The sequence below is a fragment of the Erigeron canadensis genome, chromosome 1 (assembly GCF_010389155.1).
Source record: "Erigeron canadensis isolate Cc75 chromosome 1, C_canadensis_v1, whole genome shotgun sequence".
Lineage (NCBI taxonomy): Eukaryota > Viridiplantae > Streptophyta > Magnoliopsida > Asterales > Asteraceae > Erigeron > Erigeron canadensis.
In genome coordinates, this window is record NC_057761.1 from 30207523 (window position 1) to 30224270 (window position 16748).

Sequence of the window (16748 nt, forward strand, 5' to 3'; positions counted from 1 at the left end):
GATGTGACAGTGAGGAAGAAACAGGATGGTGTCCTCGATCCATTGGCTCAGGCCTAAGGCCTCTCGTAGTAATGTCCGTCGAGACTCATCCACAATCTCTTCCTCCTCTTCCTTCCAGGACATTAGTGCTTGCCTTATTCCTTTCCACCTAATCGAGAATCATATACTTCTTATTTAAGAACAAGGTGGACGAGAAATGTGCGTCCGGAAGAGAGATATTGTGAGAGAGAGGTGGAGTTTTTTTTAATGTTTTTTGTTTGAGTAAGAGGTGATCGAGGAAGAGATTTAAGAAGAGGCCTTAGTGTGAGAGGTAGTTTTTGGAAAGGAAAAAACTGACGTGACAATGAGGAAAAGGTGAAGAGGAGATTTAAGAAGAGGCGTAATATATATGCGTGTTTGCATGTGGACAGATCTAGTGGCATCGTTGCACTGGAACTAAAATAAGGACAGATTCTGTTGTTATTTTCCATATAACATTGCATGGCGTTCATATTAATTGTTACGTCATGTTGATGACGTATTTTGCATTTGTTGTGGTACGTGATTACATGAACTTATGGAAGTAGGAATTTAAAAGTAGTTTGTTAATATTATATCACTTTTATACTTTAAAAAGAAAGAAAAAACTTATGCAAATGAGACGGAGGAATCACGTGGGTTGTAGGAGGTGAAGGCCTCATTTGACGGTGAGAGGTGTCGAAAAAAGGATATATATTACGAGATATTCATTCATTCCCATACATACATCGATCATCCTCTCTATAAAACTACTCTTGAATTAATATAATCTTTAAACCCAGATATTGATTCTTGATTCACATAGCAATAATCATATGTAATAATTTCTTTGCATATTGATATATACTTAAAAATTTACACTAAGAACAAAAAGATCGAGCTAATTACTTGCAAGCTTCCATAAGTCATATATATATATATATATATCAGATATGGCAATCAGTTTCAATCAGTTTAACTTTTGTACCCAGATATTGGTTCTTCTTGTTTTGTTGGTCCCTCGTGAAGCGGATTCAATCAGTTTGAATTTTAGCAATACCAGTCCACAAAATAATCAAAACACCGATATAATTACTACGAATGATGCTTCTATCACAACCGGTGGAATCCAACTGATTCCCGGTAAAGGGCTTCGAGCAGGTCGGGGGATGTACAACAGCTTGCTTCATATATGGGACAACACCTCTCGTGAGCTAGCCAGCTTTTCTACCAATTTCTCGTTCGTGATTTCGTCAGATGTAAGTGGTCAAGTTTTAGCGGATGGCCTTGCATTCTTCCTTGCTGAGAATAATTCAGTGGCAGCAACCGGTGGAGCCCTGGGTCTTCCGGTTGATGGCTCAACCCATCGAAGTTTACATAAATTTGTGGCGGTGGAGTTTGATACTTACCAGAATAAAGAATGGGATCCGGCGACTCTTTCCGGGGCTGATTATCATGCCGGCATCAATGTTAACTCTCTGACTTCTTCCGTGTTCAAGAAATGGTCGATCGGTATATCATCAAAAGGAGCACACTGTCAAGCTAGCGTGACGTATGATTCTGTCGAAAAACCTTAGTGTTTCTGTCACTGACGATGTAAATGGTGTAATTGACCTTAGTTACATCGTTGACCTAAGGGATGTATTGCCCGAATGGGTCATTTTTGGGTTTTCAGCGGCAAACTTTTATTATTTAACGGATGTTACCGTAAGAACATGGAGTTTTAATAGTTCAGATCTGCAGGTGCATGAACAAAAGGCACCATCACAGACCGCACGCCCGAAAAAAAAGGCAGGTCATATGGTGGGATTAATAGCCGGATTAGTTGTTGCTGCACTTGCTTTTTCGGCTATTGTTGTTTTTTATTATTTGAGAAGGATGAGGAACAAGCCCAGAAGACCTGATCAAGTGGCGGGCCATGATGCGGAGATGAACAAAGATTTCGAACTGAGCAATGGACCGAAGAGATTCTCTTACAAGGAAATTCTTGAGGCGACTGCTGGCTTTGCAGATACGAACAAACTTGGGGAGGGAGGTTTTGGAGCGGTTTATAAAGGTTTACTGAAAGATAAGAAAACGAATATCGCGGTCAAAAGGGTGTCCAAGAAATCTCAACAGGGGACCAAGGAGTATACTGCGGAAGTTAAAATATTTGGCCGATTGAGGCACAGAAATCTGGTGGAACTCAAGGGCTGGTGCCATAAGAAAAGCGATCTTTTGCTTATTTACGAGTATATGAAAAATGGGAGCTTAGATTTACATCTGTTTGAGCAACGAAGCTGGTTGACATGGGACAAGAGGAAAAGAATTGCAAACGGCCTGGCATCTGCTTTGTCGTATCTTCATGAAGGCTGCAAGGAATGCATTTTGCACAGGGATATCAAATCGAGCAATGTTATGTTGGACTCGAATTTCGATGCAAAACTTGGTGATTTTGGGTTAGCTAAGTCGGTTGACCATGAGAAAGGCTCGCAGGCAACCATGGTTATTGGGAGTCGGGGTTACATGGCTCCTGAATATTTGTCTACTGGCAAAGCAAGCAAAGAATCCGATGTATTTAGCTTTGGAGTGGTTGCACTTGAAATAGGTTGTGGGAAAAGATCCATAGAGTACGAGGCTCCGGAAAGACCAGTGATATTAGTAGAATGGGTTTGGGATCTCTATGGGACCAATAGGATTCTAGAAGCAGTTGATCCGTCTATTGGCTCATATAACACGAAACAAATTGAGCGGTTGTTGATGGTTGGGTTATGGTGTGCACACCCTCTCGCAAACCAACGCCCATCAATGGAGCAAGCCATTCAAGTACTGAACCATGATGATGCTCCCCTGCCTAAACTCCCATCAAAGATGCCGAAAATCAATTCTTCCGCCCCTCCAGATCCTCAAGTGTTTTATTCCATTCCTGCTCCGAATTCTCCAGCTCCATTGCTCAATAATTCATGACTACTTCATCGATCTTCAAGTACTGGTTCTAGCATGCTTGAATTCCTTCAAAGCTCACCACATCATCAGCAACTTCTTCTCTAGCTGCGTTAAATGTACGTACGTAGCTGGAGGTCTTTATGTATTCAATAGTTCAATGTTGTTAGCACATGTTTGATTTGATTCATGTAATTTTCATATTAAAACTGAATTAGTACGTGTTTGTAGCAAATGAATGCTTGATAGATTTGAATGAATGAATGTAAAAGTCACTTGAAAATTTCACGTCATTGAATTTATTTTATATTAGTCATTATTTAAAATATTTCTCATAGATATATAATTTTTAAGAAACGGTTATTTTCATGGGCCTCGCGATAATGCGCGTGACCTCGATTTTTATGCTATTTGTTCTAGTCACAAAATTTGTTGCCATTAGCAAATAGAAGTTTGAATCACCGGGCCATTTACATAAATATCATCATAGTTTAAGCAAAATCACTGATGATCAAGGGGTTTTCTGGTCTACTCCTACATTTGGGTTTATTTTATACGGTTCAAAACTTGTGGTTGAAATGCAGCTTCACCTCGTTATTGCACAACCTACATGTTTAATACGAGTACTACTAATTAAGGGTAAACAACGAATGCTCAATTAAAGTCGTCAAGTTTAAAGCGGTCAAAGGTGACGCTGCATTTGATTAATTAATTGAAGGTATATTATGAGTCCGTTGCTACCTTAATCTCGATTTCAAGGTTAACCAAAAATTAAAATTTTAATTTTTGGACCTTTTCCTTTGCCTTTCTTCTCAACCCGTCCTTTGCCTTTGTTACCTCATGAAGATTGACCACTTTCAACAATATTAGCCTTTGCTGAGTTTGGGACATAGCTTTGCTTTTGAGCAAATTTGTTGTCTTCTTCAATACGAAGACGAACACCGAGATCTTCAATGGTCATCTCCTTTCTCTTATGCTTGAGATAATTCTTGAAATCAATCCAACTTAGTGGCAGTTTCTCTATCATGCAAGCAACTTGGAATGTCTCGCTCAGTGTCATTCCTTCGGCATGAATTTCATGGAGCATAATTTGCAAATCTTGAATTTGGCTCATGACAGTCTTTGAATCAACCATCTTGGTGCCAGCATCCTCTGTTTTATACTTACGTTTTAATGACTCCCATAATTCTTTGGCAGTCTTGATTTTTCAATAAACATTATAAAGCGAGTCCACCAAGCCATTCAAGACATAGTTGCGGCACAAAAATTCAAAATGATTCCAAGCTTGAATCGCGCTCACAATTTGAGCATCCATTTTCCCCTTCAGAGACTTGGGGAGCGGTTTCAGTCAGGAACCTCGCAAGATTCAACATTGTCAAGTAAAAGAACATCTTTTGTTGCCAACGTTTGAAGTTCCCACCATCATATTTTTCAGGTTTTTCGGCCTGAGTTGCCACCGCAGTAGGCAATGGTGGAACTACCATGGAGGTAACAGAGATAGCAGATGTCATAATCGCAGACACATTCGAAGCTGCAGAGACACCAGAAGTGGGAACACCAGTAGTGGGAATAACAGAGAACATGGGTTGAGATTCCATTCTGAAAGAAGAACACTGGAACAAGTTAATAACAAATCGTGTTATTAAATCAATCTGTTTAAGTTTGTTGAAAATTCTGAATAAAATACTTGTCATTACTTTACTAATTACAATACAATAAAAATAAATAAGCAAAGTAAAATAACAAGAATATGATGTGAAACTGAATATGAGCAACAACGGATTCTAATCCTGCAGAAGAGAACAAAACAGTAACAATAACCGTAAAGGAACCGGGCTTGTGTTTGACATAATTCTCTTAAACAGATTCGTTGTCTGTTCTCAGGGTACACTGGCTTAAAGTAGAGTACTACCGGACTTTAACACTTGTCTGAAAGATGAACAACATGGGGATGGGATGCTGTTTCAGAGAATGGTAGTGACTTTTCTATGAGTGTGTTTTTCTCATATAGTTCATATTTCTTTCATGTATAATTCCAAGAACCAAAATGGTCCTTTTATACACACCAAATAGAAATGAAACTCATTTCGTAATCAATATCAATAAATTGATGTAATGTTAATTGCAATTTATGATACGTTATGGAATACGTATAAGAGAATTTCAATTTCAACTCTTGCACTTATATATGATATACATAAATAATACGTTATGGAATTTTATTTCCAATTTTGCAATTAATAATACTTTGAGATTGACATTTCATTCACCTTCAACTCAATTTTGGACATGTCTTAGTACATTGTATAGTCTTGGCTAGAGACTACACAACCACCAAAGGTATCTTGATATATGTCACTCGATCATATATTTATCGATGTCCAAAGTTAGGAAATACTCACTTTTTCTAACAGTATCTTCTATTGGTCCTTATTGTTATATGCGGGTAATGTTATATATGTAACACCCAAAATAAGGCGGAACAATGAGATGTACAGAAAGTCGAGTATTCAAAACAAAGGATTATAAATAACATTCACCATAGTTTTATTTGATAAAAGAATTTACAAATGTACAAACATGTGAACCAATTTCCAAATACAAATGCGTCCACCATACTTGGATATTAAGTCCACGAACCAAATAACAAGCACATGAAATAGTAAACTACAATGATCAAGGCGGATTCCATTGCCTATCACAAAGTTTGATCTTTGACTCCAAAGTGCTATGCAAATAATCATGAAGCATATAAATCCTCAATGCTTAAGCTTATTTCCTGAAAAGCATGAAGAAAAAGTGTCAACTACGAAAACGTAGTTGGTGAGTGCATAGGTTTTTCTATAAATCTTTGTACATCACCGTTTTAATACTTAGAAAAACTGATTTCTATTACATTTCGAAATATCCCAACCATATGATTGACAAAATTTTCATATCATGTTATCAAGTTTCCAAATACCATAATGTCATATCAAGACTTGGAGAATCTATAGTAAAATTTCAGGTTCTCATTTGTCAAATCATCATGAGAGAAAAAATATATAAATCGATTACTCGTATATCATACCAAAATCATTTCAATATCACCAATTTCAACGTCTTTCAAGATATCATATGAGGGACGATACCCAATCCGTATGTTCAAACAATTTCCAATTATCAACAATATTAATATAAATTTCACTTAGCCACAAGGGCATAATTCAATATCAATTTCATTTAGCCACAAAGGCATAATTTACATAATTTTGATGAGTAAATGCTTGAGCCACCACTACTACCATTTTCAAGTCCAAGCATTATAATACTTCTTATCTTTGCACAAGCTGTCAATCAAGTGCCTTACTTACTTGGGGTCGTGTCATGAGGACGACCGATTAAACTTACGTAGCTAGAACACCCTAATGGTCGGACTGGAAGTGATGGTCATCACGAAGGCAACCAACCTTCCACCGTTACGCTCTGGATGGGTGGACGACTCCTAGTTGCGCAACTATCTAACTACAGGCCTCCACTTTCGGAGTAAATAGTAGTGTACCGAAAGAAAACGGGTTGACAGAACTCAAGCTCATCATGAAACATTTATCACATTGAACATACGAAACAATTTCATTTCATAATCATATTATCAAAAATCATTTCATATATATATGTATATAAAAGCAATTTTCATTTATATATCATGCTTTTCACCCCGATAGTTAAACACATAAAATAGTTTGAAAGGGGGCTATGACTCACCTTGATATGCCGCATATTATACTCATCTATCCAAAATGGGTACTTCCCATCTATAGCTTCCCTGACCATATATCCATTATGTTCCTCCATCATTTTTCAAGCCAAGACTATCCCTACGATAGGACTAATATACGTAAGTTCCTATCTTAAGCCATCACTTAGAAATGCCGCTTTCATTATGTTGCTATCAATTGTGGAATCCAAGTATATTGCTAACATTCGCATTGTTTTGGTTGTAGCGATTGATGGTGAAAAAGGTTACTTTAATTACATGCGTAGTTATAAGTTGTTAGATTTTTGGTAACTTGGCTTCATTTGTGGTTTCACTTAGCATCTTAGGTTATCATGTAGAAATATCATATTAAGCTATGTTATCCTTATTCATCATTTGTTGTGTAACCGATTTTAGCGCGAATTAACATTTGTGATATCAGTATATAACTTGGTTAACATAATTACTTATTCCTATCTCACTTAATTATCTTTGTTTTATTTTTGTTACACTTATCTCATGAAATTCGTTTAGGTGTTATAGGCCATTATCAATTGGGCCTTAAGTGTCATGGGCTTTTAAATGTTTTGGGCTTACATTAGTTATTGAGCTTTACCTTATTTGGGTTAGGTGCATAATGGGTCATAGTGGTTATTGGGCTATAAGGCTTATTGGGCCAAGTGGGCCTACTGATTTGTGTTCCTTATGGGTTCATTATTTGGGCCGGGTTAGCCCATTATGGTTCTTAGTTCATTACATAGCCCATTATGCCATTTATAAGATTACTTACAAATTTTCTGTTTTATACTTTATTTTTAAGAAATGTTAGCTACTATTTTGGGGTCAAGACAAATTATTTGGACCTTCATGATTTTTACACAGTGACTTATATGTATCTAGTATTTTTGTGAATTTTTGGTGAATTTTTAGATGATGTTTGGTGTCCTTAAAAATTATCCAAACACAAACTGTCCCGAATGGGCACTGCTTGCGACATCAGAAGTTTTGTAAAAGTTCTTGATGTTCTGATTGTTAGAAAAATCCCATGATTTTATTTTAAGTTCACAAGACATTGAAATTACTTTCCACCAAGTATGACCTCCTGGAACTTTATGGATTAGGAGATAAAAATTGTTAAAGTGTATAAAATATTCATACAAAATTACAGTTTTGACCAGTTTTAGTAGAAAAATCATATCTTTCGTTTGGTTTAGTATTGTTGAGTAATTCCAGTTGGAGGTTAATCTTAACTCATTTGTATACAACTTTTATTTTGATAGTTTTTCTTGAAAATGTCCTCACATATTCAGTTTACCCGTTCTAAGATAGGAGATCAATTCTGTCAGAAAGTTTATTGGTTATATCAACTCACCAATGGTTTTGTTTGCTTGCTTTAACCTCTAGATTCCCACTAACAAAATTATTACTTTATTTTGTATCTCTTAACATCAAATATGCAGATTTCAATCAATTTCAAGTTCATCAATCATCCTTAGAAGATCCATCTCAAGTCCCATATCAAAACCAAATTAAACTAGTGCAAATCTAAGCATCCATGTAATCATCTCATCACATTAACAACAAATCTTTATCCATCTTCAATTTAACAACTTAAAAACATATTTTTATGAAAAACTCCAGAAATATATTCATCAAAATATATAAAAATATGACCATATTGCATAGGAAAATCACTTTAAAAGTTATTTAATCTATAACAACACTTTTGGGTCTTAAACTTGTTGAATCCTTGAATCTTTCTTCTAAATTTCGACATGCATGAGCATGAGGAAGAAGATTCTATCAACTTGCCTTCATCAAGTGTGTTTTTCAAAGAAAACATGAAGAAAATATAACCTTTTGATAAAGATATTTTAGTATATACAAAAACAAGATAGATTAAACAAAGAGATGAAAATTTATACCCTTGATGAACTCGGATTTGAAAGTGATTTTGGGCAGAAATTTCGTGGCCCTATAAGCTCTAAACAACCCTTATTCCAAGCTTGAAATAACCCTTAAAACTATCTTGAATCAACCCTTGTTTAATCCTTTAAAAACCCTTATTATTACTATAACTTTAGATTGATTTCTCTTGCCTTTTTCTTTGTTATTGGAGCTGAAAATTTGAAGAAGAGAATGGAGGAAGAGTGCAGAAAATTTGAGAGAGAGAAAGATATTGTGTGTGTTGGTGAGAGTGAAAAGGATGGTGGAGTGTGAAGGATGGTGTGAAGTGTTGTAGTAACCAAAGGTGTCTTGGGAGTGTAAGGATGAAACATCTAGTTATATTTTGATTGGGTGAAGTGTATGGGGAGGAGGGGGCTGGTTTTAGGGTGGTGTTTTTAGGAGGGATTTTGAATTTTTGGAGTGTATTTTAAGTGTGTATGTATTTGTATAACATGTATGTAAGTATGGATGCATGTATGGACATTTAAATTAACTAGGTAGAAGACTTTTAAGATATATTTTGTGTTCATATGTGTATATATATATATCCGTGTATGTGTATATGCATTTTATATCTTGGATTTGTTACTTAACTCTTTAGTTATAATCTTGCATTTTTATTAGACAAACATATATTTACTTATTATTATTCCACTCTTTTGCATGAATAAGATTTATAAATAATTTTTTTTTGAGATGGTCATTATATTTTTGTGCTCATATGTACTTTAATTAACTTGGTGTTTGAACTGTTGGATATCCATAAGAAATTTTTGGGTTGTTATCTCATCTTGTGAGTCTTACATAGTTATTCTTATGATTTAACTCCTTGAAATTAAATTTTTGGTTCACTGACATTTTCATGAAGTTCAATTAGAACTAAATATAGTATGAGATTGTCTTGAATGATTATAGTTTCTGTTTATAGCATTTTTAAGGCATTTCACTGTACTAGAGGGCATTTAGCACTAAGCCCCAAATGTCTAGACGACAATTCTCTTAATAAACTTCTACGGATCGATACCTAGATAAGTATAAGTAAATAGTTTTAATTGGAAATTGAGGGTTGTTACAATATATATGGGTGTCGTGCTGGAATATATGGAAAGCAAAGAATGAGAATAAATTTTCAGGGATCAAAATTAAGGTTGATTCGATCAATCTCAACATTAAGTCTTCTAGCTATTTGTGGTACTAGTGTAGAACAGATAACCACAACATTAGTTGGGTAGATTGGTGTAAATTCGATGTAACATAATATGTATTTTGGGCAGTGAAGCATTTGGCGGGGTTTATCAGAATAAAAGTTACTTTTATAAAAAAAATGTATGTAATGTTATTTTCGAGTTACTCCTATTTTGTACGACGATGGATGTGGCCCTGCGCTCTACTGCGGGTGTAACTCTACAATAAATTTGTCGACTTATTTATAAACGGTGTAAATATGTATATGTGTAACCTTTGTATTGATCTGTCATACATGATGATGTCACAATGTTATACAGAGTATTAACAATATGTATTAGTAATTATATTTATAACATAATTGTACATATAAATAAAAAAAAATGCCATATACTTTTTATGGAATCTATTTCAATTTTCAACTAGTAAGTAAGTGACACTCATGCTGTATTTTATGTGTTTTGGGTTGTAATATCACGATGGTATACGTTGGAGTTTGAGATATAGACAACCTTATGTCCTTATTCTTCCTAAAATATAAAAGTTGTTTTCAGGTATCATCTAATATTCAAAAAAACCTCCGGTCTTGAAAGACATGAAAATAGAAACTTTGAAATCTTTTTCCAAAATTAAAGGGGTTAATCACTTGATTTGGTTTAAAATCTATTTGAACTAGAAACTCAATAAGAAAAAAAATTAAGTTATTGATAGATTAAAACGAATGGATATATTTAATTTTACATTTTCACCCCAGCTAAAATTACACCATTTCAATCCGCTTCCACCTTATTTGTTATGTACTTTGTTACGGATTATTATGTTAAGGGAGGTGATTTTTGTATCATGTTTTTTGATTGATGCACCACAATATATAACTTTTAGAGACGATTGTACACACCTGTACTGCATAGGTGTGGTAAATTTATCAAAAGAAATGGTACAAATATAACTTCCTTTATCTAAATGTTACTTGTTTCTAGCGCCCACAGGCTACTTGTGCCCTTGTGCTGACTTTGACTAGATCGACGGACTCTTCGGTGGGAGTAATGAATTCGTGGAATCATGTGCACTCTCACGTGTTACTAGTATTATAGTATTTTCTTTCGTCGACTTTAACGAAGGGTTAAGCTCCATAGTCCATACACACCCTTCCTATAAAAAAGAATACTATACAAGTAATATTTTTTTCACAAAAAGACAATGGTTACCATGGGAATCTCCCGTTCAAACATCTAGGAAAACCCAAATTTTGTACGTATACTATGAATAGAATACTTTTGTGCTATGCTTTATGCACGTTTTTTTAAATGTGGTCCCAACTTTTTATTTTCACAAAAATATGAAGAAAAAGGTAAAAAACATTAATTTAACAAATATTAGAATAATTCTTTCTGGCATTTTTTTTAATCATGTTCGATTATCTATCCCAAATTTTTGTCTACGTCATTAGAGTTGGATTAGTCAACTTGGGTTTGGGTCAGCTTAGGGTTGGGTTGAGTCAGTTTGGGTTTGGGTCAGCTTAGGGCTGGGTTAGGTCAGCTAAAAAGACACATGTCAACTTCTAGTTGGTTAGAAAACCTTCTTTCCATTCTCTTTTTAACTCACTTTTTCATTTGATCTGTCTCATATATATATATATATATATATATTACTCTCTTTTCCATAAAAAAACCTAAAAAGATTGGTTGATGATCTAACACATGTTATCATTTTGATTCCCTTTGATAAACAATATATATTTTGAGACTAGCCGTCCATCGGACGAGGTGGAAGACTAATTATATTATATACAAATCGTTATTTAAATTTTGAAAATTTGCTATTTTAACTTATATGCCTTATCAATCTATTCCAATGGTCCTAGTAAATTGATTAATAATATTTGAAATTCATTTATAGATTATAAGTTAACCAATGCGGAACTTAAGACTTGCTTATGTCATTAATCTATATGCAATTTAACATTAAAAATCCTTATAATATTTATCTAGATATATTTTCCATCAAATTGATAGATTTTTAAATACATAATTTATATTTAAATTATCACTTTGGTTTCTTATATTTTTACGAAATAAATTTACAATTGCTTAGATAAAATAATTCATTTTGTCTTGAATTTTTCATAAATATCTCCCTTGTATTTGATACATATTTATTTTTATAAAAGGAGCATTAGCAGTAATATCGCCGCTAAAGACATGGTCAAACATTGAACATACATTGTAATCTTTACTTGTCAAATTGAACTTTACATGACCTTCTCTACTTAAGGTTATACGCATGAGGCGGAAGTTTGAATTTTATGAGGTGTAAATTCATACTCTATTTATCCCACTTGTTAGGGGAGTTTAGTGGAATTTTGGCTTTTATATTGTTGCTCAGCTCGTGATAAACAAAATCCGGTTTAAACAACCGAACCATCAGTTTGGTTAAGTTAGGGAGTGTCATTCAATAAGTAAATATATGTAATAGGGACATGCTATAGAAACACCCATTTACTAAGAAAACTCTATAACATTAATTTCTAGTCAAATTTTTTATTCATTTATGTTTTCAATGTTATATTTAAAAAAAATTATATCAAACATTAGCATTAAATACAACATATTAATTATGTTCAAACATTACATTTAATGATTTAATACATCAAATTAAAACTAATTAGATATCTTTAATAATATTAATAATACAATTATATAAATTTTATGTTTTTTTAATTATTATTATTTTTAATCATTATTATTATTATTATTATTATGATTATTATTATTATTATTATAAGTTATGTGAAAGATCAATGGATTGATTACAAAGCTAAGACCAAAACTTCTTTTTCAAAAATCAATCAGTGTGAATATATAGGATATTAAAATATTTAAAAAAAATAATTATGTTAATAAAAGAAACCTATTATAAGTACTCTCATATATACTAATATGAATTAGTTTGTAAGTTTAATTTTTTGTTTTGCCTATACAACGTTTAGATTTATATGATTAACTTTGTCCGCATGAAAGAGTTTTTATCGATGTAAGTGATTTGATATTTTAATGTCATTATATTTGGTATTGTTTTTGAATAATTTATTTTTTTAATTTATGTTACATGTTTGATTTTTACATTTTTTATATAAAAGAATAATATGTATACCATAACATAAAAAAAAAATTTCCTAATTTTATTTCATTAACACAATATATATATATATATATATCTTAATAAGTTTTTTTTTAATAGTGGACTTTTATGGAAAAAAACTTTTATTAATAATATTACTCACATAATTATATATAAAGATAAAAAAGATATTTATATAAAGTATTAAAAAAAAGTTTATTAAAAAATATATATGTTGTGTTAATTAATGAAATAAAGTTAAAAGATGGTTAGATTAGAGTAAAAGATAACAAATGAGGTTTTAACTAATAAGATATTTAATGATTAGGAATAAAAAAAAGATATTTAATGAGATAATTAGTTAAATTAATGATTACATAGGTATGTATCTAGTATATTGGGGTTCTTTAGACACTCTCATGTAATATTAACGTTATCTTCATTCGAGATATTCGATTCATTCCCATACATATCGATCATCCTCTCCATTTTCTCTATATTATTATTCTTGGATATATTCGGTTCTTGTGAATCTGGATATAATATAATCTTTTTAACCAGATATTGGTTCTTGATTCTCGTAGCAATAATAATATGTACGAGTAATAATTTCTTTGCAGATTAATGCTGATTCTGGGAACCAAATATATATATCTTGATTCTTAATTCACACTAAGAACAAAAAAGCTAACTTGCAAGTTTCCATAAGCCATATATATATATGTATGGCAATCTTTATATACTACTACTACTTTCTTCTTGTCTTATTCGTCCCTCATGAAGCAAATTCAATCAGTTTCAATTTTAGCAATATCAGTCCACAAAATCTAAACAACGATATAGTTACCACGGATTATGCTTCTATCTCTAACGATGGAATGCAATTGATTCCTGATCAAGGGATACGAGCAGGTCGGGGGATGTACAACAGATTGGTTCATATATGGGACAACACCTCTCGTGAGCTATCCAGCTTTTCTTCCAACTTCTCGTTCGTGATTAAGTCGGATATGAAGGAGTCGTTCTTTAATGCTTATGGCTTCACATTCTTTCTTGCTGAGAATAATTCAGTGGCAGGAATCGAGGGAGCCATGGGTCTTCCGTTTAATACGTCAACCCAGAGAAGTTTACATAAATTTGTAGCAGTGGAGTTTGATACTCACCAGGACGAAAAATGGGATCCTGCAGAGCTTTCCCGAAATGATTATCATGCAGGCATCAATGTTAACTCTCTTAATTCTTCCGTGTTTAAGAAATGGTCCATCAACATACCAGAAGGAGCACACTGTCAAGCTAGCGTAACGTATGATTCTGTGTCGAAAAACCTTAGTGCTTCCATCACTGACGATGTAAATGGTGTAATTGACCTTAGTTACATCGTTGACCTAAGGGATGTGTTGCCAGAATGGGTTATTTTTGGGTTTTCAGCATCTACTGCAAGTTATTTAAGGAACGTTACAATAAAATCATGGAGTTTTAATAGTTTAATTAATCTACAGGTTGATGAGCAAACGGCACAACCACCAACCACAAACCAGAATCCTGTAAAGGGTAGCAAAAAGTCAGGTAATAAAGTGGGATTAATAGCTGGTTTAGTTGTTGTACTTTTTGTTTCGGCTATCGTTGTTTTTTATTACATATGGAGGAGGATCAAACACAAAAGACCTGAAGTGAGAAATCATAAGAAGTTGACCAAAGAATTCAAACAGGGGACTGGACCAAAAGAATTTTCTTATAGCGAAATTCTTCAGGCAACAACTCATTTTGCAGAGACGAATAAGCTTGGGGAGGGAGGTTTTGGAGGGGTTTATAAAGGTTTTTTGAAAGATCCAAAAACATATATCGCGGTCAAAAGGGTGTCCAAGACTTCTCAACAGGGGATCAGGGAGTATACTGCGGAAGTTGAAATAATTAGTCAATTGAGGCACAAAAATCTGGTGGAGCTCAAGGGCTGGTGCCATGAGAAAAGCGAGCTCCTGCTTATTTACGAGTTTATGGAAAATGGGAGCTTAGATTTACATCTCTTTAAGCAAAAAAGCTGGTTGACTTGGGAAAAGAGGAAAAAAATTGTACATGGCCTAGCCTCCGCTTTGTTTTATCTTCATGAAGGATGCAAGAAATGTAATTTGCACAGGGATATTAAATCCAGCAATGTCATGTTGGACTCAAATTTCGATGCAAAACTTGGTGATTTTGGGCTAGCTAAGTTGGTTGACCATGAAAAAGGCTCCCAGGCAACCATAGTTGCTGGTACTCATGGTTACATGGCTCCTGAATATGCGTCTACTGGCACACCAAGCAAAGAATCCGATGTATATAGCTTTGGAGTTGTTGCACTTGAAATAGCTTGTGGTCGAAAACCCTTTGAGTACAAGGCTGATGAGGAAAGACCAGTGATATTAGTAGAATGGGTGAGGGATCTCTACGAGACTGGGAATATTCTGAGAGCAGTTGATCCGTCTATTGGGTCATACAACAAGGAACAAATTGAGCGGTTGATGATCGTTGGGTTATGGTGTGCACACCCTCTCGCAGACCAGTGGCTATCAATGGAGCAAGCCATTCAAATATTGAACCATGATGATGCTCCCCTGCCTAAACTCCCATCAAAGATGCCGAAAATCACTTCATCCGCTCCACCAAATCCTCACGATCCTGAGTTTTTTTCTATTCCATAAATTCATTAGCAATTAACTTCTCCTGCTGCATTCCCCACTAAATCATAATTTCTTCTTCAAGTACTGGTTCTATCTTGCTTCCCTCAAAGCTCACTACGTCGATAATTAGCAACTTCTCTCCAGCTTCGTTTTGGAGGTATTCATATATTCAATGTAGTTAGCATATGTTTAATTTGAATTCATGTAATTGTCAATTGAAAACTTAGTACGTGATTGTAGCAAATAAATGCTTGATTTGAATTAATGTAATAGTCATTTGAATTCATATATTTGTTTCACTTTAATCCCTGTATTAGTCATCTGAAATTTTCTCACTAGATAAAAAATTGTCCTTCCCCGGAAGTCGGCTGCCATCACCGGTGTGGCGCCATTGCCGGCAACATCGTCAATAAGAGAAAAGTCTTTTATTTTCTTCCAAAAAGAACTTCCTACTTAAGAGAAAAGTATTAAAGAGCAGAGTAATGGCCATTTTACATGTAGAGACCAAGAAGCCCAAATGCAACCTGTGATGAGTTTGACGCGCATTTCAGTGGAGTCAAACTAATATATATGATAACTTAATATATAAGCTGATCAATTATCAGGTTTTTAGAAGCATGGATCATCTTCATTGTTGGGATTTGAATGACAAGATTGCAAACAAAATAGGATGAAATTTGGATTTGGTAAAAGTAAACGTTGAAACTTGAAACACAATCTTATGTTTTTAAATCAAGTTGTAAAAATGTTATATACACATTAGATGGAGTATGGATTTCAACTGAGAGTGACAGAAGATGAAGTCAACTTTTGAATCAAAGTTAGGTATGCAAATAGTCCTCGAAATGTAATGTATATGCAGTGAGTCTGAAAATGATTTTGAAGTGTCTGAGAATTCAAAAGAACTTAGTAATGCCCAAATAACATGAAATTTGGATTTGAGTAATGACAAAGATATGCAAAAAAAATAGCAAGAAATTTTGATTTGGTAAAAGTAAACATGGAAACACAATCTTAATTAGGTTTTAAAAACAAGTTGTAATAAAAAATTAAATTGTCCTTGAATAGATGCATTAGATAGAGTACGTATGGCTTTCAAACGAGAGTGACAATACGTTGAAATCTAATAGCTGCGAAATTTCATGTGTGCAGTGGGTTTGAAAACGATTAACAAAGTCCGAGAA

At 33.8% G+C, this 16748-nt stretch overlaps 1 protein-coding gene and 1 pseudogene across 1 annotated transcript; both read left to right on the plus strand.

Annotated features, from left to right (window-relative positions):
• Positions 1-950: 950 nt before the first annotated feature.
• On the plus strand, positions 951-2943 carry LOC122589468 (annotated as a pseudogene).
• A 10689-nt stretch (positions 2944-13632) lies between these two features.
• On the plus strand, positions 13633-15716 carry LOC122589478 (L-type lectin-domain containing receptor kinase IX.1-like). The gene has a single exon (XM_043761774.1). The coding sequence runs from the start codon at positions 13633-13635 to the stop codon at positions 15583-15585; it is 1953 nt and encodes a 650-aa protein (XP_043617709.1). The 3' UTR covers positions 15586-15716.
• Positions 15717-16748: the final 1032 nt, after the last annotated feature.

Bases quoted from the DNA above. Each gene is read 5' to 3' on its own strand.
- LOC122589478 (XM_043761774.1), top strand. From the start codon at position 13,633: ATGGCAATCTTTATATACTACTACTACTTTCTTCTTGTCTTATTCGTC.